The sequence below is a fragment of the Mustela lutreola genome, chromosome 16 (genome assembly GCF_030435805.1).
Source record: "Mustela lutreola isolate mMusLut2 chromosome 16, mMusLut2.pri, whole genome shotgun sequence".
NCBI classification, from domain to species: Eukaryota; Metazoa; Chordata; class Mammalia; order Carnivora; family Mustelidae; genus Mustela; species Mustela lutreola.
In genome coordinates this window covers 46,860,352-46,885,058 of record NC_081305.1, presented here as the reverse complement: position 1 = coordinate 46,885,058, position 24,707 = coordinate 46,860,352, and the positions used below count along the sequence as shown (strand labels likewise).

At 56.0% G+C, this 24,707-nt stretch overlaps 1 protein-coding gene and 1 long non-coding RNA gene across 2 annotated transcripts; one reads left to right on the top strand and one right to left on the bottom strand.

Moving 5' to 3' along the window:
• Window positions 1-4,560: 4,560 nt before the first annotated feature.
• Window positions 4,561-14,054, top strand: LOC131817618 (uncharacterized). Its single transcript, XR_009348564.1, has 2 exons — window positions 4,561-4,711; window positions 13,818-14,054. It is a non-coding gene; the product is annotated as an uncharacterized LOC131817618 (long non-coding RNA).
• On the bottom strand, window positions 7,838-23,513 carry LIPE (lipase E, hormone sensitive type). Its single transcript, XM_059151167.1, is given in 11 exon segments — window positions 7,838-8,264; window positions 8,266-8,463; window positions 8,738-9,141; window positions 11,277-11,453; window positions 11,676-11,903; window positions 12,672-12,966; window positions 13,149-13,334; window positions 13,544-13,689; window positions 13,792-13,882; window positions 15,638-16,173; window positions 23,125-23,513. Coding segments are annotated over 11 exon segments (2,547 nt in total). The 5' UTR covers window positions 23,342-23,513; the 3' UTR covers window positions 7,838-8,195.
• Between the last annotated feature and the right edge of the window lie 1,194 nt (window positions 23,514-24,707).

Here is a 24,707-nt window from a genome sequence, read left to right as displayed (position 1 = left end):
AGAGGGCAGGAGCAGGAAGAACTCGTGCCTGGGGGCTGACCAGTGGCCATGGTGGTCTCCAGGACTGGCATCCATCCCCTCAGTAGGGTTGCCAGATAAAATATAGGATGCCCAGTTAAATGTGAATTTCAGGTAAACAGTTTGTTTTTGAGATTTTTATTTCTTTCTTTGTCAGAGAGAGGGAGAGAGAGAGAGAGACAGCACAAGGAGGGGGAGAGGCAGGGAGAGGGACAATCAGATTCCCCGCTGAGCAGGGAGCAGGATGCGGGACTCGATCCCAGGACCCTGGGATTATGACCTGAGATGAAGGCAGACACCTAACTGACTGACCCACCCAGGTATCCTAACAATTTTTTTTTTTTTTTTTTAGCTTAAGTATGTTCCATGCAATATTTGGGATATACTTATACTAAAAAGGTTATATGTTGTTTATCTGAAATTCACCTTTAACTGGGTGTCCTGTGTTTTTAATCTGCTAATTCTAGAACCCTCCCTTTATTTTTTTTTATTATTTTATTTTTTTTTAGAGATTTTTTAAATTTATAAGTCAGAGAGAGAGCGCGCACAAACACAGGCAGACAGAATGGCAGGCAGAGGCAGAGGGAGAAGCAGGCTCCCTGCCGAGCAAGGAGCCCGATGTGGGACTCGATCCCAGGACACTGCCCCGAGCCGAAGGCAGCTGCTTAACCAACCGAGCCACCCAGGTGTCTCTAGAACCCTGCCTTTAAAGACAGAAGAGAGGAATCCAAGTCCCTGGCCCATCTTTTTCCAGAACCCAGGATCACAGACCTCCAGCTCTTCCTCCTCAGAACCTGTGAGTCCAGGTCCTGATCCCCATCCTCCTGTCCCCTAAAATCCATGATGGGGGTACCAGTTCCTATTCCCTCAGAACCCAGGAGTTCAGTCTCCCAGCCCCTTTGTCTCCAGAATCCAAGCGTCCAGGACAGGTCTGGGTCCAGTTGCCCAATGTGGGTTTCATAAGGCGGGTGGTGCCACCCCTGGCCCTCGTGGAACCGGTCAGGCAGAGCGGACAAGTGAGGTTGCCCCCTCTTCCCATCCTGAGCCTGCTGCTTCCTCGAGGGCCAGCCCAATGATGCTGGGAGCAGAGCAAGAGCTCAGTGGAGTTCTGGGTGGGACTGGGTTTGGGTGTGTTGCGTCTGTGCGTGTGGTGTGTGCGTCTCTCTCTGGGTGCTGTGTGTCTCTGTGGGGGTTATCCCAAAGTCCCTATGTGTTCTGGGGTGTGACATGTGAGGGGGGTCTTTTCTTTCTTTTTTAAGATTTTATTTATTTGAGAGAAAGAGAGAGCATGAAAGGGGAGAGGTCAGAAGGAAAAGCAGAGTCTCCGCTGAGCAGGGAGCCCTATGCGGGACTTGATCCCAAGACTCCAGGATCATGACCTGAGCCAAAGGTAGTCCCTTAACCAACTGAGCTACCCAGGCTCCCAAGTGAGGGGGTTTTTTATCCGAGGTGCATTTTTTTTTTCCCTTCCCTACTGTGCATCTGGTTTAGGTGTGGTCAGTTGTCATGGTTCCTTAACTCCAACTGGATTAAGGAAAGAATGATTTATTGAGTAGTAGTTTTGTGTACCTGGGTTCAAATTGTCGCAGCCTCTTCGTGGCTGGGCAAACTTTGGCCAATTACTATGCTTGCCTGGACCTCCCTGTGTCCATCTGCAAAGTGAGTGCTGGCAAATAGGGTGGTTGAGAGGATTCCACGGGTTAGTTCATGAAGGGCTTTGAACTGAGCCTGGCCCTTGGGAACGTTTTGTGATGACAGCGAGGTGCTGTTCTAATTGCTGGAGATATAGTCGAGAACAGACAAAGTCTGCTCATGGTCTTGGCCAGGACTGAGTGCATGCCCTGCCCATGGCTGGGCGTGTAATTGCATACCTGGGGTGTCTGATTTGCATGTGGAATAAGGTATTTCTGTGTGTGTTGTCAGTAAGGGTGATTGTGTGATTGTGTGCTGATGTTTGTGTTTGTGTTTGTAGGTGATCATGCTTGGTGCCCATGATTCTCTGGTTGTGTGGGTGCAAATGAAGATCCCACTAAGCAGGTATTAAGGGCACGTGTTCGCTGTGATCTTGCCTTTTTTTTTTTTTTTTTTTTTTTTTTTTTTTTTAGAGAGGGAGAGCGAGAGACAGCATGAGAGCAGGGCTGGGGCAGAGGAGAGAAGCAGGTCCCCACTGAGTAGGGAGCCCGATGTGATGTGGGGCTCCATCCTAGGACTCTGGGATCATGGCCTGAGCCAAAGGCAGATGCTTAACCGACTGAGCCACCCAGATGTCATGATCTTGCATTTCTGACTCTGAGATGCCAGGAATGTGTCTGTATATTGTGAGCTGAGAGTGAGAACTCCACTCTCAGCTCCTCCTTTATATGTCCCCCAGGTGACCCTGGGAGGGCGACTCCTCCCAAAACGAGCCTCAGTTTCTCCTCGTCCTCCTCCCAAAATGAGCCTCATTCTTTTCCTCCTCCTCCTTCCTCTTCTTTTTCTTCTCCTCCTTCTTCTTCCCTCCCTCCTCCCCTCCTCCTCCTCCTTCTAACATTTATTTATTTATTTGGTGGGGGGAAGGGGCAGAGGGAGAGGGAGAGAATCTCAAGCCAACTCCCAGCTGAGTGTGGAGCCCATCACAAGTCTTGATCCCAGGATCCCAAGATCATGACTGGAGTTAAAAATCAAGAGTCAGGGGTGCCTGGGTGGCTCAGTGGGTTAAGCCGCTTCCTTCGGCTCAGGTCATGATATCAGAGTCCTGGGATCGAGCCCCACATCTGGCTCTCTGCTCAGCAGGGAGCCTGCTTCCTCCTCTCTCTCTGCCTGCCTCTCTGCCTGCTTGTGATCTCCCTCTGTCAAATAAATAAAATCTTAAAACAAAAAAAAATCAAGAGTCAGATGCTCAACCAACTGAGCCACCCAGGTACCCCAAAGTCTCAGTTTCTTCTTATTGGGGACAAGGGGCCCTGTGGCCTCAGAAGAAACCCTTGTGTGAAAGGGAAGTTGGGAGGAAATGGGTGAGGCCAGGGAGAGGCTGAGAAACATGATGGGGCACAGAGGGATGGTTAGGATGGGGATGGAGGAAGGACTGCACTGAGAGGTTTGTCCATTCATTTGATACACAGTTGCTGAGCTCCTACAATTTGCCAGGACCTCTGGTGGGCATTGGTTCAAGATGTGGGGAAAGCAGAGAGACCCAGAGAGATGTCCCAAGGTGGCCCATTTGTCTCCATGGTGGGGCTTAGTGACAGTTCTGAGTGATGGAGACACAGTGGTGGAGAGGGATAGAAAGGACCCTGCCCCTCCCTAGTCCTTCCTGAGGCCCAAACTGTCCAGATGAAAGAACAGAAGCCATGGGGGTAAGGCCCTGCCCAGGCTGGGGGCACCCCCATGAATCATTTTCTTATCACTTCCTAATAGGATAATGACACACCTACCCCCTCCTAATCACTATTTTTGACCCCAACTGGGTCCAACACCCACAGTGAGAAGGGTTGGACAAGTCTGGTATTTTGAAATCAGAAGAGGAGATCATTGAAAGTCCTGGTCTTGGGTCCTTGCAACCCCAGGACCCAGGAGTTCTAGACCCCAAACCCCCACCCCAGGAGTCCCCACTTGCAGCCCCTCTTCCTTTGTTTGCTGTCTACCTTTTCTAACCTCTCTGGGCCTGTCTTTATCGCTTTGTCTGTTTATCTCCATCTGTGTCTTGTGTCTTTCCTGTTTCTTTACATCTGCATCTTGATTCTTCCTCACTGGGCATCAATTTTCTCACTTGTAAAATGGGGATTATAATAATCTGATCTCTTAGAACTGTAATGAGGAAGACATGCGATAATTAACCGAAATGCTTCGCATAGAAGCGGGGCCACTGTCCATGCCATGCAAGAGAGAGCTCTCTTATAATTATTGTTTTTAACATTTTAATCTCTCTTGGTATCAATGTTTTTCTCTTTGTCTCCATGTGAGTTTCAAGTCTCCTCACGCTCTGGGTGCCCCTGGCAGACAAGGTTCCTTGGGGGGTGGAGGCGGTGGTGGAAAAGCACAAAGAAGCCAGAGCTTCCCCTAAGCCGCCTCCTCTTCATCTCTATTCCAAGCCTCACCTCGCGGGACCCAGAACTCTTGCCTGGGGCAAGGCCTGGCTTCAATCCCATACATAGCCACATAAAATCTTAAACCTCAAATCCGTCATCCCTGGGCAGACCAATGAGTCTTTCAGGTTCCCAACTCCCTCCTCCCTCAAGAGCCAACCATTCATTCAGATGTTCCTCAGACCCTGAAGTCTAGGTTCCTCCATTCCTCCTCCCTCAGGACCAAGGAGTCCGGACTTCTCAAGTCCCCATTTTCCCTTGGGACGCGAGGATGTGGCCAGCGAGCAGTGCGAGCAGCCAAACCCCACTTTCGGGGCGCTTCTGCAGCCCACTACGCCCTCCGCTGCCAGAGGCAGGCCTCCGGAGGCTGGCTGTGATAAGCTACCCATGACGTCAGACACTATCTTCCAGCCAATAGGCGTTCCACCCCTATCGCCGTGGGCCACTCGCGGGAGTGGTAGGCGGAGCCCATGGCCTAAGTCGGGCGGCGATAGGCTCTGGAGGACGCCAGTCTCCACTAGTCTTTGCCAGTCAACCAATAGGCCGCGCACCTGTGGGGTGGGACTCCTTCGACGCACCGCGGAGGCTGGAGCTGCTGGTGAGGGAAACAGGTTCTGCTGGTGCAGTCGGTAAGCCCCTTCCTGCAGGCCCAGTATAGGTATTATGGACATAGTTCGGAGGGGAAACGGCGAGGCTTGGTGGGGTTGAAGGCGGAGGGTCCGTTTAGCCCGGAGGACCGAGCATTTAGCTTTGTTGGAGAAACTGAGTCCCAGATGTTCATCTCTCCATTTCATTCCTCTGACCCTAAACCTGATCCTCGGCTGCTCCTACCTGGTGTGCGTACCCATCGGTTCCGTCTCTCCTGCCTTCATTCTCTCTCCCACTCACTGGCTTTCCCATTTCCTTCTGTTGCTACTCGCTTGCTGGCTCATCGCACACTCGGCCACTATTACTTAAACGTTTCCTGAGGCTTCCAGTGTGCTAGGCCTTGTGCTGGCTGACTACAGTGGTGACCAAGACGAGTCAGGCGTAGGCCTTGCCCTCGAGGATCCCGGGTCAGATGGGAGGACGGACACGTTGATGGGCAGGGGTGTGCCGAGGTGGGGGAGTACAGGAGAATCCTTTTTAGCTTTACTGGGTCAGGAAAGGGTTTCCGAAGGAGGGGACATTGGCTCTGGATCCTGAAGGGGTACAAGTACCAAGCAAAGGAGAAGAGCGTGTTGGAGGATGTTTCCTCATAAGCGGGGAAAGCAAAGCATGCGGGAATATTACTGTGTGTAGGTGCCCAAGGAGGCCAGTCAGGTCCTTGCAGTGGGGTACCTGTAAGGCTGGAAGAGGAAGAAGAAGTGGGCAAGGCCAGTTTGGCAGCTCGGACTTTGTCCTGGAGCGGGGTGGTAGTGGGGAGCCATGGAAGGGTTTAGAGCAGGGAAAGACCAGGTCAGAGCTGCAGCCAGAATTGGAGGAAGGAGACTGGATGCCAGTAGCCCAGAAGGTGGCTTGGGCAGATACCCAGGCAGGAGATGAAGCGTGGATTAGGTCAGAGACCAAGAGGATAAGGCAGAGAGGGGTTCAGGAGGTAGAAACAATAGCATATGGGGCTTGATGGGCTGTGGGGCTGTCCAGGACAAGACCCAGAGTTCTGGCCTAGGCTACAGGCGTACAGGAGCTGTCTCTGAGATGGGAACAGGAAATAGGAGCAGGTTGGTGGCTGGTTGACTGTTTTGGGGGAGATGAACAAGGGGTTCTATGAGCTCAACGAGGGAATAGGACCTTTAGGGAGAGTTCTGGGCCATGGTTCCCTCCCCCACACAGCCCTTGCTCAGAAGTCACTTATTGGTTGAATGAGGGCCTCTGTGGTGAGGGTCCCCCTGCCCCATCTGCTCAGGAAACTTTTCTTGTACTTCTGCATCTTCAGTCTCTCTCTCTCCCTTCCTTCCCCAGCAGCATTAAAACATGTTCTGTCATCTCTAAACACACACACACACACACACTACATCCAGCTCCCTTGAATTATTTCTTACCCCGTTCATAGCTGAAGACTTGAGGTACTCACTGGCCAAATCTCTTACCTCCTCAGCCCTCCATGTCTGGCTGCCCACATCCCTGGCCCTGCAATGGCTCTGGACAAGTCACCAAGGACCCACCCACTCCCTGCTGAAGTTGGGGATATTTCCATCCTCATTTCACCCAGACCACTCCCTCTCACCTGAAATCCCCTTTGCTTTAAGTCCTCTTCTCTTGTTTCCTGCTTAGCTTCTTCCCTCTCCAGCTCCACCTTAGAACCCTCCAGGACTGACTCCCTTTTTACTGCCCACCCCTTTCCTGGGGAGCCCTCAGGACTCTCTCTGTCCTGACCCTCTGCTCATCCCATCTGTCCACTCTTCCTGGAAAGAATCTAGCTCCAGCCAGATGTGAGCATCTAGTCTGCTCTCCTGCCTCCTGCTGCTTCCTTGATGTCCCCCTGGGTGGTCTCACAAAGACCTTTTGATCTCTCCATGTGCAAAACATACTGTCACCTACCTTGTACACACCAGAGCCTCTTTCGAGTAAAGACAGTCTTACTGTCCATGTGCTCCTGTGGCTAGCCTGGGTGCCATTTTCATCCCCATCTGCTCTACCCTCAGTAAGTCCTCTTCAACCTCAGTTACGGCTCCTACTCCTACTCCCTACCCTCATCCCTGTCCTCAGCTTTCTCTGCCTCCAGGACTTGCCCCTTTCAGTCCATCCCCCAATGTCCCAGGGTCTGATCCTGTCCCTCCCCTGCTCAGAGTCCTTCTGTGGCTCCCATTGCCCTCCAGTTACAGCCCAGATTGTACTCCAAGCCCTTTAGGATCTGCTTTTGCTGACCACTCCAGGCCCCTTAGGCCACTCCCCATTTTGCACCTGACCTTCTGGCCAGGGATAGACTTTGATAACTGCCCAGTAGCTCTCACAACTTTGCATGTTTCTTCTGCCTAGCAAACTTAACACTTCTCCTTTAAGGTCAAGCTCATATCACCTCCTCTGTGAAGCCCTCCTTGACTACCACTAATGGAATCTGAGGGGACTGTGACAGCCTGTGTCTGGGTCTCTTTGTCAACTCTCCCCGCCCCCCTGCCCTGGATAGAAATTATCTCTGCTCGGGATGCCTGGGTGGCTCAGTTGGTTGGACAACTGCCTTCGGCTCAGGTCATGATCCCGGAGTCCCGGGATCGAGTCCCACATCGGGCTCCCAGCTCCATGGGAAGTCTGCTTCTCCCTCTGACCTTCTCCTCACTCATGCTCTCTCTCACTGTCTCTCTCTCAAATAAATAAATAAAACCTTAAAAAAAAAAAAAGAAATTATCTCTGCTCTAAACCCAGGGCGTACGAAAGGGCAAGACCTCTGAGTCTTGGTTGAGGGACTGAGTGACTGTCACAGCTGGGCAGAGCTTGGGCTTCCAGTATTTGGGGTGACCAGTTTTGTTTCTGGTTCCCTGTTAAGTTTGCTGTAGTTCTCTAGGAAGTATGGGTTTTCTTTTCTGGGTGGGTGCGGGGGCTGGGTCTGCAAAGGGGAGTAGCTGAGAACCCAGAGCCCTTCGGCACACCACCTGGATTAAGTCTGAAGGTGGTGTGTGTTAGTAGGGGTGTCGAGTCCCTCCGCACCCAAGAATCCGGGCCTGCAGTCCCCTCCTTCCTCAGGATCCACAAGCTGGACTCCCAGCTTTCTACCGCCAGGCTTCTCAGATCCCAGCAAGAGCCTGATGTTGCCCCCTGGTGGGCGACACCCGACACTATTTGCAAGAGGCCAAACTAATTAAATACTTTTATTTACAAAGGAATAAAACCAAACCGACTTGCCAGGTAGGGCCAGGCCCCCACCCTGCGGTGGTCACAGCAGCAGTAGAAGGCAATGATGGAGTGCAGCTCCAGCTGTCCACGGAGACTAGTTGGTGTGCGCCCCCCACCCCTTAGGCCAGGGTCTTGGCTTGGGACCCCCGCCCCCACCCCTACCCCTGGCCGTCCTCCCACCTTAAGGCACAGCCTGCCCCTCCCGCTCAGTCCGAGGGAGCCCGGAGCCCCTCAGGGGGGCCCCGCCACCCAACCCGGGGCGCATTCACCACGGAGGCCGGCTGAAATGGGAACAAGAGGCCTTTAGTGTCGCCCCCCGCAGCCCCATCTCCCTGCGCCTCCTGGCTGGGGCCAGGGCTCAGACCCGCGGCGCGGCGGGCGGGGCGAGGATGAGGCGGATGCACTCCACGCACTGCTCGGCCGCCTGCCGCGTTTCTTGGCACAGCGCCGCCAGACTCAGGAAGCCGTGCGGCAGGTCCTCCACCACGCGCAGCGTCACGGGCTTGCCCAGGCCGCGCAGCCTCCGCGCGAACATGACCGAGTCGTCCAGCATGGGGTCCAGCGCGCACGCCTGTGGGACGGCGGGGTGGGCACGGGGCAGAGGAACGAGGGGAGGGGCCGGTGAGTGGGAGAATGAGCCTCGGCCCGGCATCCCCCACCCCCCAGACCCACTGCCTCTTTCCCCTTCCCCGACTGTCCCTAGAGGAAATGGCAGCCCTAGTTCCTGGACAGGCTTCCCCCCTTCCCCCCCACCCCCTCCCCCTCTGTGGCTCCCGCTTGGGGGCTCTCTTCCCCAGGTGCACCTGCGTCCACCTGTCCCTGCATCATCCCAGTCTGGTGCTCACCACAATGTGCACGGGTGGCAGGCTCTGTAGCATGCTGTCAGAAGCCAGCAGCGGCGACATGAAGGGGTTCTTGACGATGGGCAAAGAGCAGAGGGGCATCCGGGTGGTGCTATGGCTGGAGCGCCTGGGGTGGAAACCCTCTGGGAAGGCGGCGCTTGCGCTACAGCCTCTGTCCTTGGTGCTCAGCTCATCCGGCGCGTCGTCGGGGCCCACGAAGAAGTTGATGTCCGAGGGCGTGGGGGGGCCAAGTGTCTCCGCGGATAGTGACAGCTCTGGGGTGTTTGACGTGTCCGAGCTGCCCTTTAGGCTCAGGTCGTGTAGTGTCAGGCTCTTGAGGGAGTCCGTGCCCAGCGGGCCCTCGGGCTGGACCAGGGCTGCCTCAGACACGCTGCGCCGCATGGGTTCTGCAAAAGGGGCAGGGTAAGGCGGCCAGTCCGGGCCACCCATCAGCCTGGCTTTGTGTGCTGGGTGAGTGAGTGGCTGAAAGGAAGGGTCAGGGGGAGGACAGCGGCCTGTGGAGGAGGAGCTGAGTGCTAGGGCTCTGGAGGCTGCGTGTTCCCCCAGACTGTGTCCTTGGGGATGGGTGGGGAGCCCCACGTGCCCCCCGACTGCAACTCCAAGGGAGAGGTGGAAGGAGTCAAGGTGGAGGGCTGTGTGTGTGGTGACCAGGATGGTGAAATGCAAGTCACTTCACCTCTGAGTGCTCAGTTTCCTCCTTTGCACAAAGAGGGCATAAAAATAGTCCTTATCTCACAGGAGGTGGTGAGGACTCAGTGGGATGAGCCATGGCTCGCCATTGGGAGGTCATACACTATCCTCATGTCTTAGTAGTAGTAGTAGGCCTCCCCGACCCCAGCACGAGGCCCAGCTAGCCTGTGAGGGCCGCTCGACACAGGGTATCCACAGTGGAGTAGCAAGCAGGCCCACACGGTGTGAAAGGAAGCCGTGTTCACAGGGAGCTAAAGAGTCTTGGGAAACTGGTTCTCAGGGGCCCCAACCCTGCAGCCCCAAAGATCTGTTCCCAACATTTCCTTCGTGTGCTTTGGTTTTATCCCTTCCCTTTGAGTGAGCCGGGAAGTGCCCTGCTGATGCCGGAGATGGCTTCGGCTGGTGTTGAATGCCTACCTTGGCTGATTTAATCAGATCTGTGCTGCTTACCACTAGCGCACCAGGACGCTGCCTTCTGCAGATCTTTTTCTTTTTTGTCTACATAAATCCTCGAAGGCAAGATGCAAGACGATAGGAGAATAACGGCCTAAGTGCTTCATGACCCAGAGGGTCACAGGCACGGAACCAGTGATGGGAGTCATGGGGTGCAGCCTGTCAGGCTGCCAGCTTCTGCTAGGAACACCTACTGGGTGTTGGGTTTGTGCTGGGTGCTCGGCACAAACAGTTGCATGAAGTCCTAACAACAAACTCATGAGGCAGGTCCCCTGACTGTACTCATTTCATGGAGGAGCAAAGCAAGACTCCCAGATTGGGTCCCTGACCCCCATCCCCTGAGGTTGCTATACTGGCCTGTGTGCCTCTAGGGGCTGTACTTGCCACCTCTGACCTTTAGGGAAAGCCCCAGTGCTCAATGATCCACGGTTCAAATCCCTTTTAATTGTTTTTGTGTGTATTTGCATTCATTTGAATATCCTAAGATTTAAAAAGTTAAAGTAGTGGCGCCTGGATGGCTCAGTCATTAAGTGCCTGCCTTGGCTCAGGTCATGATCCCAGGGTTCTGGGATCAAGCCTCGCATTGGGCTCCCTGCTCGTCAGGAAACCTGCTTCTCCCTCTCCCACTCCCCCAGCTTGTTCTCTCTCTCTCTAAAATAAATAAATAAATCTTAAAAAAAAAAATCTTAAAGTAGGACACATTCGGTTGGAATAATTTTCTGAATAGGAATGGTATCTACTTTTGACCACGTGCTATTATTCAAAAAGTACTTTGGGGTGCTGGAGATAGAAAACGAGTTGGCTGTACTTTAAGATCATTAAAATGTTAAAAAAAAAATGGTGGGAAAAAAATAGATCCCTGGATGTTAGTGATTTTTGGATGCATGAGGATCCTGCCACCTGCCCTGAGGCTAGGAATCTCTTCCACTGACTGAGGTCTGTGCAGTCTGCTGATCTCCTTGCCCTTAGGCTTCTAGGCCAGCCCCTGGAGTGGGGTATTACCCCCATGTGTCTCTGTTAAAAGTCTGGGAAGAATCTAGGAGGGCTGGACTCCCCTCTGAGGGCCCAAGAGATTTGAGTGGCATTATCAGGATCGAAAATCAGCACACGTAACAACCTTTGGAAGGCTAACTCTTATAGTTCCTGGAAGTTCTGAGATGACCTGGTGGACTGGAAGTCCTGGAAATTCCAGGATGTGGATCGTTGTGGAAAATCAAGGCTGTGCGGTAGTCCCCAGGGATAAATACAAGGTTAGAGCCAGAAGGTTATCTCCGATTCCCTGAGCACTCCAGGACACAGCCTCTTACCTCCCCCCAAGACTTCTGGTGGACTGGGCTCTCTACCTCGAATGGGTGCGTGAGGGGAGGGCTTCACTCACCTGCTGTGGGTACTGAGTTCCTGTGGGACTTGTTCCCACTCAAGTCCAGGAAAGAGTGGAGCCATGAGGAGGCGCCCACGCGAAGGTCCCGGAAGAGCAGGGCTGTGTCTCGTCGCACCAGCCCCATCATGCCCAGGGCCTTCTGGTCCGAGTTGGAGGGGTCCTCTGTCTCTCCACCTGTGGAGTGTGTGCAGAGGGCTGAGGCCCAGTCTCAGCACTCGCCAACGTCAAGCCTCTGTGCCCTCAGGGACCCAAGAATGTCTGATGGCTTCAGTGGGGACCAGGAGTCTCTGATTTCCTTTCCCGAGCCCTGGGAGACTGGGCGCTGGCCCCGGTCCCTGTAGGACTCCGGCGTCCAAGCCCTCCCCAGGCCCCCAGCTGTGTGTGTGGTGGTCTTACCAGCGTAGGCGCTGACACACTTGGTGAGCACACTGAGGGGCAGCAGGGGGTCCATGATGCTCAGAAGGCGGGAGGGAGAGGCGGTTGATTGTAGCATTGTGGCTGGGTAAGCTGCCATGATGCCATCTGGCACCCGTACCCCATAGGCTGCTGCCCGGAGGGACACAGTGAAGCAGAGGTTCCCACCTGCGCTGTCCCCTGCGAGGCATATCCGTTCCCCTGTTGAGCCTGGGTTGGAGGGGTGTTGGAGAGGGCTTGGTTAGCTTGGCAGGGAGGAATTCAAGCTCTGAGCCAGGAGCAATGGACTCTCAGAGGTAGGATATGGGGGCTCCAACCCCAAGGTCTAGCCAACTGCAATTTTAGAGATTGGTAAACTGAGGGAGGGGTTTGGGGGACAGCAGTCGGGGGATCAGGGAGACTTGATGATGTAGAGATCATGCTCTGAGGAGCTTGAGGCTGGAGGTCAGAAGCAAGGGGGACAGGTGGTGAGAAAGGAGAGACAGGGCCCATTTCGGGAAGGAGGGGCAGCGGAGGCCTGGAGATGGAAGGGCAGGGTTCAACTGACCATACAAAAGAGCCACATCCGTGTGCTCTGGGGCACACCCCTGCCTTGTCCTGGGCCTCTGGAGATGTCAGAAGAAGGAGGTCAGAGGAGCTGGAAGAATGGGCTGGAGCGAGGGCCAGGGAGCTGGACATGCAGGACAGGCGGGTGGAGAGACAGGAGGAGGAAAGAAAAGGTCCGAGGGCATGTGGGGTATCAGGGCTAGATGGGGAGAGCGGGGGGCAGTGGGGCAGGAGGGGGTGAACAGGTGGCAGAGAGCTGGGTGGGAGGAGATGGGAGGGGAGGCAGCAGGTGCAAGACTGAGGCCTGAGCAGGTAAATGGCTCTCTCCCTACGCAGTAGAGGGTGGTGGCAGGACCCTGGGTGACAGGCAGGGGCGGGGGCTCACCAGGCAGGACCCAGGACGCTGGGTGACAGCGAGGGGCGGGGGCTCACCGAGGAGAGCACAGTGTTTGACAGCCCAGCAGTAAGCGTAGAAGCACTCCTCCAGCGCCCGGGGGAAGGGAGCCTCGGGGGCCAGGGAGTAGTCGATGGAGAGGATGGGAACACCCAGCTCCTGGGCCCAGCTCTTGAGGTAGGGCTCATGGGATTTGGAGGTCTGGGCCACGAAGCCACCGCCGTGGATGTGCACAACCAGGGACTGTGCGCGGGGTGCCTGCTGGGGGCGGGGCCGCAGCTCCAGGCTCCGGGGCCCCTCAGACTTCACCAGGTTGCTGAGCTCCTCACTGTCCTGGGCGGGGGGATGAGGAAGGATGATGTGGGTGAGGCTGGGGCAGCCTGCCCGGGCCTCACCCCACCAAAGGGATGTGCTCAGAGACACAGGATGGGCATAGGGAGCAGGTGTAAGAAGTGGGAGGTGGGAGGGCGTCTAGGTAAAGGGGCTGTCAGTGCTCCTTGGCTGTTATCTCCTACCTGTCCTTCACGCAGGTCATAAGAGATGAGCCTGACGAGGACCGGCCCGGGGCCCGAGTGGGCCAGGGGGGGCGAGATAGTGACCGTGAACTTGGGGTCAGCAGTCAGCGGCATTTCAAAGGCCTCTGGTGGCAGACTGAGGAGGCGGCTTACCCTCACGGTAGCTGATGTCATGTTCGCTAGAGACTGGTGGGAGGAGACAGGAGGGGTGCTGGGGATGAGCTGCTTGCAGCCTCTCATGTCTCCTCTCGGATCCCCACCCTCACCTTTTCCGTCACGCACTGTCCCTGAGCCTGGAGCCTCACTGAGGCCTGACGTGGCCTGGGATGGGTCTGTGGGCCCCAGTGTGCCCATCTTGTAACACCCGTGGGGTCTTCATCAGGCCCCCTGCTCACCGATAGCACCTCAATCTCAGTGATATTCCAGAAGGATTTCCAGAAGTGCACATCTAGGTTCTGTATGATCCGCTCAAACTCAGCCCCACGCAGTTCTGGGTCGATGGCAAAGCGGCCGCTGGTGAAGAGGGAGCTGGCAGTCACACCTGGGGGTCAGGAGGGGTATCAGGGACTCCAGTGGGGGGAGATGGAAGGAGGAGGGACAGGAAGGGAGGTGGGGCTGTAGGCAGGGTCTGGCAGGAACTCACCAAGGCCTGTTTCATTGCGCTTATAGTGCTCCCCGAAGGACACCAGCCCGATGGAGATGGTCTGCAGAAATGGCCGGATGGCAGGCGTGAACTGTGGAGAGACGCTGCTGGGTCACCTGCTGCCCAGGAGGGACTGGAGGCAGGAGTGAGGGGCAGAGATGTGGTTTGGGGGGAGGCGTGGTCATTCAGCAAACATTTAGTGAGCTCCTACTCACATTGCTCTAGGCAACAGGAAGCAAATAAAGGTGCATGTTCAATGTCAAGGAATGCTTTGAAAAACCAGTAGGTGGAGGGGACACAGACTGATGACTAGGGGGTCAGGCTACTTAGATGGGTATCCAGAGGGTGCTGGAGGAGGGATCCAGACGCAGCAAAGGAAGGCTGGGCCCTGCAGAGGACATGGCAAGTGCAAAGGCTCTGAGGCAGCCTGTGCTTGGTGGGGGTAAACTGTGTGGCTGGAGCAGAGTGAATAAGGAGAGAGGGGCAGTGGCCAAGGTAAGAGAAGAGGGGGCTCATGGAGGAATGTGGATGTATTCCAGATGTGGGTGGAGCCATAGAGGGCTGGGAGTAAGGTGATGCAGAGATTTCCTGAAAGTCATCGAGGACAGAGATGAGGCCAGGTGCACGGATGGGGACCAGTTCCTGGGTGGCAGGAAGACAGACAGGAGATGGTCAGAGACAGGGCCAGAGATCTTGCAGCAGAAAGCCAAATGGGGAGACGCATCTGAGGGAGGAGGCAGGCAGCTAAGAAAAGACAATGGGGAGACAAGATCAGAGGAAAAAAGCCATAGGAAGCTGGGCATGGGGCCAGCAGGGTTCTTTTGTTCATTCAACAAATGCAGGCCTACATCCTACTTCAAGCTAGGCACTAGGCTTTGGGTGGGGGGTGGGGGATGGGCAGGAGGAGGTGCTAGCTAGCGGTGCGCAGAGGCTTCTGCCCTGTGGGGGCTGACATTTTACAGGACAAAGCCAGTTCTGTAGCATAGCTGCTGGGCCCTCAGAGAAGAGCTGTCAGGCATGACCTTGCCCCTGGCCAGGGGCCCAGTGGGCCAGAGAGCACAGCGGTGCCTGGCCATTTTGCCTGGAGTGCTGGCTTGGGTGGCCCCAGGATCACTCTCCCGTGACTCCAAGGTCGTGGCCGGGACACAGGGAGGAGCCAGCTGGCCCAGCTGGACTGATCGATATTTGCTGGGGGTCAGTTTAGGTGAAGGGAAGTTCCCAGGAACATCCAGGCTGGATTGGTGAGGACAGGCTGCTCCGTGGGGAAGCGGGAAAGAACGCTGAGAGACTGCCAAGCCCATCTGGGCTGGGGGATTAGGGGGACCCAGAGAGAATCTGAGGGGCTGCAGAGTCACACAGCTTCAGATGCTCCTGTGGGGGGCTTCCCTGATGTGCCTGGGGCACCTAGAACTGACCTCATAGGAGTACACTGGACCTCTGCTCTGAGGCCTCAGGACCCCGTCCCCCACCCCAATTCTGAATCCCCAGATGACTTGCTCAGAATCCAAAGGCTCCCAGGCTGCCTTCCTTTCAGTGCTAAGGTGAGCAGTACCCCCATGGGAGTGTCTGGAGTGGGGCCACCACCAGGTCCCCCTGGTAGTCACCAACTCGGAAGTGCTCCTTGGCCTTCCCCACAAGTTTGAGGACCCCGACCCCCCCCCCCCCCACCCCGTCCCATGCAGCTGCCTGAGCCCTAGATGGCTTCCCCTTTCCAGGTCTACCATCCTGGGAGTTCAGGCAAACCGACCACTATGGCAACTGTACCATGCTGTGGGGCCAGGTAGGGGCCCACCGGGCACCTTCACTCTGAGTCCAGAGGAGTGGGGCTGTGGCCGGGGGAGCTCACCTGGAAGCCCAGACAGCGGCCATAGAAGCAGCCCTTATGCAGAGTGACATACTCGCGCAGGAACTCAGCAATGAGCCCATCCTCACCCTCAAAGAAGAGCCCCCCTGGCTGGTTAGTGGCCAGCAGGCCCTGGGCATAGTAGGCTAGGGCCCGGAGCTGGGTGAGGGCGACCAGGTAGGCCTCGAGCTCTGCCAGGTTGTGGCTGGTGCGGAAGAAGATGCTGCGGCGGTTGGAGGCCACGTAGCGGGACTTGTGCAGTAGGTGCGCCAGGCAGCAGCGGGCCGTGTGCACGAGGCTGCGGTACCCATTGGCCGGCGTCTCGGCGTCCAGGTCAAAGAGGTGTGCCACGCTCAGCAGGCGGCCCAGGGCCGGCTCCAGCCCCAGTGCCTGCTCCCGAATCCCCGCGAAGACTCCCGATAGCCGCCGTGCCGTTTCCCCGGGGCCCTGGCTCGAGAAATAGGCCATGTTGTCCTCCGCCAGAGTCACCAGCGACTGGGTCATCGTGCGCAGGTCCATGCTGTGTGTGAGCCGCGAGGCTGTGGGCCAGCGGGGAGCCTCTGTTAGGCAGGCTAAGGCCAAGGGTGCAGTCTAATGCCCCATCCCCTACTTTTGCAGACCCAAGAGTCCGGACCCTAGACCCCCGTTCTCCCTGCTATCTCCTATGTGGGGCTCTTCTTGGATTCCTAGCTCCACGTCTCTCCTACAACCCCAGAGTCTACCCACTCCTCTGTTTCCTTCCAGGGACCCAAGAATTCAGGTGCTTGCTCTCCTGGGGGCCAGGACTCTGAGGTTCTCTGAGAGGTGTGGAGCCTAACTAGGTCCCCCCTCTCTCAGGCCCCAGGTGCCACCCACAGGCCCATCCCCTCCACCAGAATTTGGGAGAGCTCAGCTCTCAGCCCATCCATTCCCATCTACCTGGTGATGTTGCCAGACCCTGGTCTCAAGCCTAATTCTCTTCCTGAACCCATTTCATAATCCTAGCCTTACTTAAAACAGAGGAGTCAGTCCTGTCCCCCTCCTGGTCCCTTGAATCTGGCTGTGGAACCTCCTCCAAGCTCCAGCTGCCTCCCTTTTCCTCTGTGGGATCCCCACAGGTCGGTCGGTCCCACTGCTCCCCAGCTGGTTCCCCCAGCCTTTGGGCCTCTCCACTTGGCTTAGATCGCACGGGCCAGCCCCATTCCCCTGCTTAGAACAGTCGCCTTCATCTCTGCCATTAGCCTTGAGCTCCCTCTGTGCCAGACCTGTGCTAAGATTTTTCCATGTGTTTGTTCCGTTAGTGCTTGCTCACCCTGAGAACCAGACTGCCTCCATTTTTGTTTCAACTGTTATGGGTAGCATCCCCATTTTACAGGAGAAACTGAGGCTCCGAGGTGTTCAGTAAGGAGCTGAAGCTTGCATTGATAGTGGCAGCGCGGGATTCAAACCCTGATCTCTGGGTCCAGAGCCCTTACTTCTGCTGGTCTCCCTCCCAGGGTTCTGGAAGCTGGGCCTCTGACTATGGCCCTCAAAAACTTGCCCTGGCCTAGGCCTGACTTCCCACACTTCAGGGTTCCTGGTGATCTTCCCTCTGGGATCCCTGTACTGTCACCCACGCCCTGGGCAAGCTGCCGTTGACTCCCTTGGTGGAGATGGTGCCCTCTGCTCAGGGGACTCTTCCCTCCTGAAGCCCACTAAGGACCCTGCCTGGCTGCTGCCTCATCCCCGAGAAGGTGTCTCCCCTCCCTTGCAGTCCCTGGGGTTTTAAAGCTCTACCACCCCTGTCTCTCAGCAGACAGTGCACTCACCCCTCCCAGACCTCTTCTGAGCTCCCCCAGGCTGAGCTGCAGGCTCCGCTAGGGCTGAGAGTGGCGGGTGCCAGCAGAAGCCTGGGGCGATAAACCAGCGGGGAGGAGCAGAGCCTGCCCTGGGTGTGGCCACCGGCTCCACCTCCCACCCAGAAAGGACAGGGAAACCATGTGTTGTAAACACAGCAGGGAGCCCAGCGCCCCTCCCCCTCTGCTGGTTCCCAGGCCTCGGCTCAAATGGGAGTCCTTGTCCCAGGCTCCTCTGCCTTAGAACCCAGGAGTTCAGGCCCCAGCCCCTTCCTCCCTTGGATCCAGGCATCCAGACACTCAACCCCCTCAACAATTAGAAACAGGTATCTAGCCTGCCAACCCTCTTCTCTCTTAGAAGCCAGGAATCTTAGCCTCTGTTCTGAACAAACTGTCTCTTTTCACCAAGCCCAGCTGCCCTCCCTCTCCCCAGGGTGGATTTCAGGGAGCAAAGGCCCAGTGATCTCAGCTCCTGTCCTGTCCCCTATGCTGGCCCTGGCACAGCCGGCCCCAGCTGTTGGTGGTGGTAGGCGGGGAGGGAGAGTCAGCCCTGCCTGTCCCTCCCCAGAGCACAAAAGCCGATTAAGGGGAGCGCCTAGGTGGCTCAGTGGGTTAAGCCTCTGCCTTCCGCTCAGGTCATGATCCCAGGGTCCTGGGATCGAGCCTCTCATCAGGCTCTCTGCTCGGTGGGGAGCCTGCTTCCCCCCCCTCTCTCTGCCTCTCTGCCTACTTGTGATCTCCCTCTGTCAAATAAATAAATAAAAATCTTTAGGAAAAAAAAAAAAAGCCTATTAAGGGTGGTGCCAAGCTCAGCTAGGGGTTCTGAGCCACGTGTCCTACGGTGTGGTGTTCCCACACTGGGCACATGCCACTTACCCTTCACAGGCCATCCTGCTGTGACTGTCATCCCCACCTCACATATGGGAAACTGAGGCTCCAATAAACACCTTACTGATGTGATTCCATGTACTCCTTACCTGGCCAGCTCTTTCTTACCCTTTAGGCCTTGGCTTCCCCTCCACACACAGGCCCTCTCTAACTATTCCTCCCCACCTAAGACACACACCCCTATCATTACTCTCTGCCATCATACTTGCATTTCTTCCTAGAATTTTACACACTTGCAATTAGACCCATTCATTTACATGTTTGTTGTTTGTCTCCCCACCAGGGACAGACCCAGACTTCGTGGAGCTGTGAAGCTGGTATGTGTAGAAGTAAAGCTCTTTTTAGGAAAAAAAAAAAAAAAAAAAAAAAAAAAAAGGTGTAAAATCACAAATACAAACTTAGGGACAGGGTTTTGGAAGGGGTCTGCACAAATGGGAGGCCCTGAGGTCATCTGCTTGGCTATAGGTGAATCCTCTGTCTCTCTTTTTTTTTTTTCCTTTTTAAGATTTATTTATTTATTTGCTGGAGAGAGAGAGAGAGAGCAAGCACAGCAGGAGGGGCAGAGGGAGAGGGAGAGAGAACCTCCATCAGACTCCATCAGATTCCCCGCTAAATGGGGAGCCGGGATGCAGGGCTTGATCTCATGACCCTGAGATCTGGACCTGAGCCAAAACCATGAGTCAGACCCTTAACAGACCGCACCGCCAAGGTGCCCCCATTTCTTTTCTTTTGGATTATGATGCCCTTAGGGCAGGGGGTGGCCTCAGGGCTCATCATGGGGTCTGGAACATAAAAGTTACTCAGCAAATACCTGACAAGATGGAAAGAAAGCGTGAAGAGTCAGAGTGGGGGCAGAAGCAGGTGAATGGGAGCTTGGGAGAGGACCACCCCTCCCCAGGGCAGACAACCAGACGAACAGATAGACGCCTCTGGAGACAGTGCTGAGGTTGGTGACCAGGTGAGCCTGGATGGGCTGGGATGAGCAGTGGCGAGGAAGAGGCTGAATCCCAGGCCGTCATGATTCCAGGGCCCTGCCCTTCCACCCTGTTCTAGGCAGCTCCCCAGGGGCTGAGCTGGGTGGAGGAGGGAGGAAGGGATATTGAGGTTGCCAGAAACTTGCCAAGAATCTCAGGCAGAGGGCACTGGGGCAGAGGCAGGCACCCAAGGCCCGTGGGTAACAACTGGGGTAGAGGTGGGACCAAGGGGTCCTGCCACCTCGCGCCAGCCCTTTGCCCTAAAGAGTCACAGGACAGCTGGAGCCAGGCTGGATTCTGGGCCCTGGGGACTGAGCAAGGGTGAGAAAGGAAGGCAGCTCAGCGAGGATGGAGGAGGAAGGGCCAGCTCTGAGGCCTGGGAGGGGTGAGAGCTTCTGAAGGGGAGAGCCCTGCAGGGCAGAAGCTGGGTGGGGGACAGCGAGGGCAGCCTGCTCCCTGAGTGTGTCTGCCTCAAAGGGCAAACACTGTTCTGACAACCCTGTGAGCCAGGCACAGTAACTCATCTCGTGCTCTCCGCAGCCCAGGGGCTGGGACTGTCCTCGCCCCTTCTGGCAGCAGAGACAAGTGAGATGCAGAGGAGGACAGGACCGCCCATGGTCACAGGGCTGAGGAGGGCGGCTCAGGGGGTCTCTGCAGTGTTTCTGCTGTGTGTGTGTGTGTGTGTGTGTGTGTGTGTGTGTGTGTCTCCTCTCCATCACGTCTCAGCTGGCTGCTTTCTGGGTGGTCAGGTATGAGTGTTTTGGAGGCTCACCCATGATGTATGTATGTATGTGGGAACATGTCATGCCTCATGTTCACCTGGCCTGTGTTTGTGGGTGGGTGACATTTTTTTCCAGTCTGTGCATTTGTATGTTTTTCTGTATGTTTAGGGCCTGTGTGTATGTATGTGTCGTGGCCCCTGTGAGTGTATCTGTGTGTTCTTCTTGGCCTGTGAGATTGCACAGGCATGTGTCTGTGTGTTTATGGACATGTATACTCATATCTGTGTGCATCCGTGTGTGTGTGTGGCCACTTCCCACTACCATCTAATGCATCACAAAGTTCTGCCCACTCTGCCTCCGCAGAAGCCTCTGGAATCTGGCCCTTGTCCCACCTCTAGTGACCCCTCATCTAGATAATTGTATTAAGTTTTTATGTGTCTCTGATTTTGCCCCCTTCAATCTCTTTTCCACGTAGCAGCCAGAGGATTTTTCTAGAACTTTAGTCCAGTCACATACTCCTACCCCCGCAACACCCCCAACCCTTGCTCTCAGGATAAAGCCCCCAATCCTGGACATGACCTTCCAAACCAGGTGCTCTCTGGGCCCCCTGCCCACCCAGCCCCCTCTTCCTCCCCTCCCTTGCTGAGCTCCCTCTGTGTTGTAATGAGCCACTTCCTTGGGCCTCAAGGTCTCTGCCCGCACTGTCTCCTTTGGCTCCCTGCCCCCCTTGCACAGCCATCAACACTTGCTCATCCTTGGGTCCAATGTCACCTTCCTGGGAAGCTTCCCTCTTTCATTTTCTTAGCACTTTCTCTCTTGTATTTGCCACAGTTAACAATTATATTTGATTTGTGGGATTATGTGATTCACTTATACCTCCAGTGTGAGTCTGTCCTCACCACCAAGAGTCTAGGCCTGACACAAGTTAATGTTCAGTGAACAAATCTGTGTGACTGGAGCCTTCTGGATCCACAATCAAGGTGGGGGCGCAGAGCAGTTTTGAATTCACACACTCCTGCCCTCAGGAGGCTGGGTTGGCCATCTCTCTGCCCTCACTGGCCAGGTAAAGAAGCCCTGGTGACCTTGCTCCCTCAGAGCCTCAGCGTCGTCATCTCGGAAATGGGGTGATCATAATGACGTTAGAGTCATTGGTTCCTGGGAAGATCAAACTGACGACTAGGACTGCTGCAGCCAGCCTAGAGGGCTGGGGCAAGGTCTGATTCACCCTACTGAGGCGTGGCACCAGGGCAGAAACTCAGGAAATGACTGGTGGATCTCAGAGCTTAGTGGAATGAGTCTTTGTGAGTAGGTGGGCCCTTGGGTTGGTGGGTAGGACTGGCTCAGCCCTGTGCAAAGCACCCCACCTGATAGGATTCTGAGTCCTCATGACAGCCTTAAGGGCAGTACAATTATTATTATCCCGGTGTTACAGTTTATACATTCCTTCACTTACTAATCCAATAAATATCTGAGTGCCTCTGTGCCCGGCATGTGAGGCTATGAAAATGTGGGCTAAACAAGGCAGACACAGCCCCTTCTTAGGGGAACTCACTGCCTACTGGGAAGTAACAGTCATCATAACCTCCGCCCCTCAGGCAGTCATGCTGTGTGCCCGTGTCTAATGTGCTACACTCATTCAAACCTCACAACAGCCCTACGAGCCAGGGAGTCCGATCATTGTGCCCACTTTACAGCTCAGAAAGTTCAGACAGGGAAAGAAGCAGCCTGTTGCCCAGTGTACCATAGCTTATAACCCCAGGAGCCACACCAGCAACACCCACGTTTTTAACTTTGGTCTCTACTGCCTCTGGGCACACTGTCCTGCTCGTGAGGCTGTGTCTGGTAGTGTGACAGTGAATACCCTCAGGTCCCAGCCTGAGCTCGGAGCCTGTCTGCCTGTCTGTGTGGGTGTGCTTGTGTGCCTGTATTCCTGTGTATAGCCAACTCTCGTTCTGGCTAATGATGTTGCCTAAGGCAGACAGAACAATGGGCTTGGGGTCTCTAGGGCCTGGGGGCTATGTCAGTTTCTTTCCTTCACAGGAACTTCCTACAGGTCCTCACTTGGCTTCACAAATACTCATCCCTAGCAAGAACTTAATGTGTTGTCCTGCCTGGGGCTTGCAGCATCTCTGCTGGTCTGTCAGTCTTTCTCCTGTCTGCTGAGATCTGTAAATAATGTGACACCTTGGGAACCCAGTGGACAGCCCTCCCTTCTTTGCGCCAGGGTGGGTGTGGTGGTCTGAAGCTACCCAGGGCCCCTAGTTTTAAAAAGAATGGGGGGTTGGGGAGCCTGGGTGACTCAGTGGATTAAAGCCTCTGCCTTCGGCTCAGGTCATGAACCCTGGGTCCTGGGATCGAGCCCCGCATTGGGCTCTCTGCTCAGCGGGGAGCCTGCTTCCCCCTCTCTCTCTGCCTGCCTCTCTGCCTACTTGTGATTTCTGTCTGTCAAATAAGTAAATAGAATCTTTAAAAAAAAAAAAAGAATGGGGGGAGGTAAGGAAGTTAGACCCCAATGATGCTGGGCTGAAGCAGGTGGGCTGACAAGGAACTGAGACATGGATTGAATGAAGGAGGATGGACTGTTTTGAGTCATACTGTTTTGAGCCTGGGGCACTTCCCACTATGGGGTACCCCTTCCTCCTACCTTTTCCTGACAGTGAATGCCCTCTAAAACTTCCTCTTGGAGCAACCGTTTCTAAACCTCTCTACTATCCTCTCATGAGTGCTGGGGCCCTGAAAACCGGCTCTCGAACCATTTTTCTGGTAGGAAAGACCGAGGCCAGGAATCACCCCACGGTCACACAGCGAGTACGGAGCAGGACAGGGACCCCTAGTTTTGGAGACTCGCATTCAGGATCGTGTTCCCGAGTCGCTACTGGGACATCTGGTAGTCTCTAGGCTGAGGGTAATATTCCACTCTCACGTCACCCATTCTCACAATGGATCATCCCCGCACCCCTTCGCAGGGCGGCATTGGGCCAGCCCACGGGCTGCCCCACTTCTCGGGGCCGTGGGTCCGTCCACTTAGTCCCCAGTTCCCTGCAGGATGTCCAGGGTTCCTTCCGTTCTGCAGCCGACCCCCGGGCGCTCACCTTTGGTTTTGCTTTTTCGCCACCGCCGACGGCTACGACTCTTGGAACCCTCTTTGGCCCTCTTCGAGGCCAGGGCCCCATCGGCCCTGGCTGCCCCGCTTCCCCAGTCAGACTCCATCAATTCTCGGCGATCCCCACGCGGGGGCTGATTCCAGTCGCCGGGCCTCGCCGGGAGAGCCAATCCTCGCGGCGCACCACCACCGGGCCCCCATACCATCCAATCCTGGGCTTGCTTTTCTCTGGGTCCCGCCCCCTGAGCGATCCGGGCCGCACTCCACTGCCGGGTCCCGCCCTGGGCCTAAAGCCTGGCCCCGCCCCCTCGCACACTTTAAAGGGCCCGTGACCAACGAAAATGCAGCCCCAGGGCCGCGAAAAGTGTCCTTCGGACAGGACTAGCGGGGAGTCCCGCGGGGGTCGTCCCAGAAGGGAAGCCTCGCTCTTCTCAAGTGCTGGCTCTCAACTTCGCTTTCCCACTCACCTTCCCAAGTAGGGATCCCCTAGAACGCGACCCGGACTGCCTGGTGGAAGGGGAAAGAGGGGCGCCTCTGATCCCCCGCCTTTGGGGGTGGGGGTGGGCCAGGTCCTCCGGCAATTCAATGCCGGGGAGGGGCGACAGCACTAGAGGCGTGGCTCTGCCTGATAGCCGTTGGAGAAGGAAGCCCCGCCTTCTTCCTGCCGTAGATGTCCTATTACTCTCTTTCTCGGGGTTCTTTTCTCCGCCTTCTACCTTTCCAAGAGAGTGGAAGGGCGGGGGGCAAGAAGAATGCTCGGCGCCTGCGCACTAGCCCGAAGCCGCGGATCGGCCGCCGAGAGCGACCGCATAGGGCCTGGCGCGTGCCTGGGAAAAGGCGGGAGACAGATGAGTCTCGAGGCTCACGCATGCGCACACAGTCAACTGCCGGCGGGGTGCAGTGGTGGTGGTGGGGGGGAGGCTGCCCTGTTGGTGTGTGGAGCGCGTGCCCTGACACTGGGTTCTGGAGCCTACAGAAAGAGCTCTTCATCCTCAGCGCCGGAAAAAGCGGACCTCAAACCCTTCTTTCCCTCCCGAAGCACATGCGCAGCCCTGCCCTTGAGAGACATTGTTACTCTCTTCGCAGGTGCGAGAGAGATGGCCAGCCCTTCAGGAAGAGACCGGCCTATGAGCCACGGCCACCATTGCCGGCCCCTTGGACTACCCGGCCATATGGGAGCCCTCAGCTTCTGGATTGGGGCTGCCTTGCCTCCCCTCAGGCTGCGTCCACAACCAGCCCCTCATTCCATGGATGAGACTTCACGTACCCCCTTGGGCCTGAGCACGTCAGAGGAGGGGGCAGCGCCGGCAGCCCGCGGAGTCCCGGGCCCGGCCCCCTCGCATACAGGTCCTGGCAACTCTCCCTTTGTCCGGATTCAACCTTACTGGAGACTTCGGAGGACCCCGCAGCCCCTCTCCCACGCCACACTTCCTGAGAACACAACCCCCAGGCCACTGAGCCTGGCTGGACTGGGGGTGGCCTGGCAGAGGAGTAGGTGCCGCCCCGCCCGCCTGGGGCGACCTGGAAAGCTCAAGGATCCCTGAGGCCCGATTTTACCCCTAGTGGGGATGG